The sequence below is a fragment of the Galeopterus variegatus genome, unplaced genomic scaffold, assembly GCF_000696425.1.
Source record: "Galeopterus variegatus unplaced genomic scaffold, G_variegatus-3.0.2 Scaffold7333, whole genome shotgun sequence".
Lineage (NCBI taxonomy): Eukaryota > Metazoa > Chordata > Mammalia > Dermoptera > Cynocephalidae > Galeopterus > Galeopterus variegatus.
The window spans coordinates 7,799-11,651 of NW_007733444.1; the positions used below are offsets into that span (position 1 = coordinate 7,799).

The 3,853-nt window shown below is 41.8% G+C and overlaps 1 protein-coding gene across 1 annotated transcript in view; it reads right to left on the reverse strand.

The window, feature by feature from the left end:
* Positions 1-2,344: 2,344 nt before the first annotated feature.
* The window catches only part of LOC103607311, a 12,472-nt gene continuing 10,963 nt past the window's right edge, over positions 2,345-3,853 (reverse strand). The window contains exon 3 of the mRNA XM_008591829.1: positions 2,345-2,733. Within this exon, the coding sequence (XP_008590051.1) occupies positions 2,345-2,733 (389 nt within the window). The remainder of the gene's footprint in view (positions 2,734-3,853) is intronic.

The following is a 3,853-nucleotide window of genomic DNA, read 5'->3' on the forward strand; positions in this document are numbered from 1 at the left end:
CCCCAAATCCTCACAAACCAGGTGCTGTCTGATAAAGAGAACAACTGACACACAGAGATGCTCTTTTTACACCATTCCAAGGAACCGAGTTGAATGATTTTACTCCTCTCACATTCTTCTAGGTGTCCTCTGTCAAGGTAGAGTTTGTTTTGAAATTACTTTCAAAGACAGGCATTTTATATCCCAAGTGACTCATTTTTACTCTTCAAAGTATATTACCAGAGCTGTTTATAATTGACTGTAATAAAGTAAGTGTTCTTGCTAAATCGAGTAGGGATTTAGCAGGGATGCCTAGACTAAGGGCTTAGCTTCATGGAGAGCCATAATGGTAGAGACTGTTTTTGGAAACACCATAGATTTTACACATAAGCTTCCCAGGACATAGTCAAAATTTTGCCTAAGCTTTAAGAAAAAACTAACACATGAGGTAGTTGGCTTCATAGTCTTTCTGAGTTTTGTCTGGGAGCTCATGTAAACACTGCAGTGGATATCACACTAGAAAAAGGCTGAAAAAAGAAAAAAAAAATCATCAGTGTGCTTGCCATGACTCAAGGCTGCAAACCCAGCTCTGGCATGAGGTAGTTGGCTTCATAGTCTTTCTGAGTTTTGTCTGGGAGCTCATGTAAACACTGCAGTGGATATCACACTAGAAAAAGGCTAAAAAAAGAAAAAAAAAATCATCAGTGTGCTTGCCATGACTCAAGGCTGCAAACCCAGCTCTGGGGCAGGACCATGTGAGCTCTGTGACACAGGACTGGGTTGGCTCAGTGGGTGAAGTGTCTGCAACAGGGCCCTGGAGCTGGGTGTTCTTGATTCATGCAGCAGAGCCTAGCCACCTCTTGGACCTCTCTCTGTTTCACAATGGTCAAACCTGGGCAAAAATGGGAGAATATTCTTTTTGCTAAAAGTCAAGTCTTTCAGCATTCAGGCAGATATTTTGCTATTGTGGTTTTTATTCAATGTTTCTTATATGATACCCTTAACTTTTTTCCTCTACTGTCATATATATTTAAGCTCATGAAATACGCTTGTAAACTGATGTTAGAATGGAATTTTAGCTGAGGCCAAAATGAGGAGATGCTCCACCAAGAAGCATTCATTTTCTAGAGTAAGTTGTGAATCTCTTACTCACATCAGGGTTTGAAAGGGTTTGGGAGTTGGAAATTTAGGGAGAGCACAGTGCCAGCATGATGGTATCCTTAAGTCATAGTGTTCCTGCTCCCATTTCCTGTCTTCCTTCCCCACTTTCCAAGATCAGACAGATCTGAAACCAACATTATCAATCTAGGAGAGGTGGGTAAGAAGCAAGGTGGGGAGGGCGAGCATTGGTCATGCTCCCCTTTCCCTATTTTATGCCCAGACTGGGTGGTGCAAATGGGAGAGGAGAAGCAAATATTTCAGTCAAATTTAGAGTTTGGGTTATTTCCTGGAGTGGATATTTTTGTTAATGGATTGAAAAGTGAGTATGAGTTTTAAAGCGATATAAAGAGTGTCCAGAAAAGTTAGGGGCCTTCCTAACTTCTGTTCAGAGGCAAGGGAAGAACTAGGTCTCAGGGAAGATTCACAGTGAAGGAAAAGGGGAGATAAAACAAAGTCCTACAAGTTGTTCAAAGTGCTGGCTATATTTGTTCTGTGCTCAATAATGAAGTATGTGCCCACTAGCTGGGACCCATATGCAATATTAAATTCTGCACAATACAAAAGAAACCAGAGCACTAAATGGGTGTTAAGTCACATGAGCAGTGTTGGGCTTTTACTTTCTTTGAATTATTTGGGTTGCTTATTAGGAAACAGCTAAACACTGCCAAGTGAAACCTTAGCTTTTCTGATTTGCTGTAACTACACTGTTATTGCCTAAATGGTGGCTAAAACTCTGAGAGGAAAGCAAAACTAAAGGGATGAACACCCGAAAAAGACACATCATTTGAATGAACTGTAATGACCTTGCCGGCGCTGCTTCTCAGTCCTTTGACTTATCTGTCACCTTGTGGACCAAAGAAGGTCACAGGCAGGTTTGAGAATATTGATGTGGAAACAGCATGTGAATTTTACTTAACTTTGACCATGCTCCCTCGGTGATTCCTGAATCTGCCATTGCTTTGTGGCTCCTTCCCCCCCTTACAGCTTAAATGATTAAGACAGATATGCAGACTCACAACTGATTCCAAACTCTGTTTCTTGATTCCAGGCCATGTGTAAGATCATGAACCCTGACTTCAGGTCAGAAAATGTGGCCAACCTGCAGGAGGGCAGTTGTGCCATAACAGCCTAATTGTCTTCATTTTATAAAAATGTACACATTTTAGTTCTATTTCACAGATTTTTCTCACTATGCAAAAGGCATTCATGTACAATCAGCAGCTAGGACACAAAGTGCCTGATCCCCCCACTGCAGAAGTGGTGTTTTCAGCAAAGTATTTTGCAAGGGAAGGGCTTTCTGAGACTGTTCCCGAACCACACTCTGTACCCCCTTTCCTGTTACCTCTTCAGTGGTGCCGGAGAAGGGCTGAGTAGTTGACCATGGTGTGTCTGTAATTCCAGTCATGTGCAGAGTGGGGTTCTGCCTCTCGCTGCTGTTTCGTCTGTAGTTTTCTGTAGTATTTTTGATGAAGGCCTCTGTGGTATTCCTGGTAAGGTGTTCCAGGCTATTTGCAACTGCATTAAAAGTAGTGGGGATATGGGGAGGAGCCTTGTTTCTAGCGCTCCTCACCGAAACTTCTGCCCCCAGGCCAGCTGAGGTAAAGAAAGGACAGTTACGAAAATTATTCTCGTGTTTCATGGTTTCTTCCCATAAAAGCAATTTTACTTAATTAAAAAAAAGACCTTGCCAATAACAGACATGTGGATAAGCTTCAGTTATATGAAAAAGAAAAGTTACTTTGAGTATAGAACAATGTTCATCTGCCCTGTCAAGTTTACCCATCCTTTATTTATCAATTTTATATGGTGGAGCAAGAGTTGTGGAAATTGTACTACCAGGAGAACACCCAGCTCTCCATAAAAGACAGACTTAAATTTACTCTATGAATATTTAGGGGGGTCAACAAATTGGTTTTAGGGGTGGTCCATGAGTCTCCAAAACTTAATGCAAAATTCTGTGCGTATGTGCATGAGTACTTTTCTTCTGTGGGGTACTTCCATAGTTTGCATCAACTTCCTAAAGGGGGTGTTAAACAAAATACCAGGTAGAGAATCACTGTTATTGACTTGCCTACCTTCATCACGAAGACTGACAGTTCATTGGAAAGTAACGACATGTCTTTAAGCACAGGGTAAACTGTTTCTAATCTTAATCACGTGACTCTGAAATCATAAGACTGTTGTATTTTTCTTTTCTTTTTTTCCTTTTTGTCTTTTTCCATGTCCAGTGACGGATCGCAACCCTCAGTGTTGCCCCCGTACCGGACCGGGACCGGCAACGGGATTGCAACCCTCGGTGTTGCTCCCGTGCCTCGCTCAGCCAGTGAGCGGGAACCGGTCTGTATGTGGGATCCGAACCCTTGGCGGGAGCGCCGCCGCGCTTCCCAAGTGGCGCACTTATCCAGTGCGCCACCGGGCCGGCCCAGACTGTTGTATTTTTTTAAGCTACCTATCTTCTGGAAGAACAGCAAGTTGATTTAAAACTTATGAGCTGGTGGGATTAATTTATATATGTGCTTTGCAAGGCTGAATTTCATATATTTTTTAAAAATTGGTTTATGAATTAGATTCACCTAGCCATAATTTTAAAATGTGCTTTCCATCTCTTGGGGGTCTTGATAGCAAGCAAATTTTGATTCAGTGACGATTTTCAGATTCAGCATTTCTTTCTTTTTTTTTTTAAAGATGACTGGTAAGGGGATCTTAACCCTTG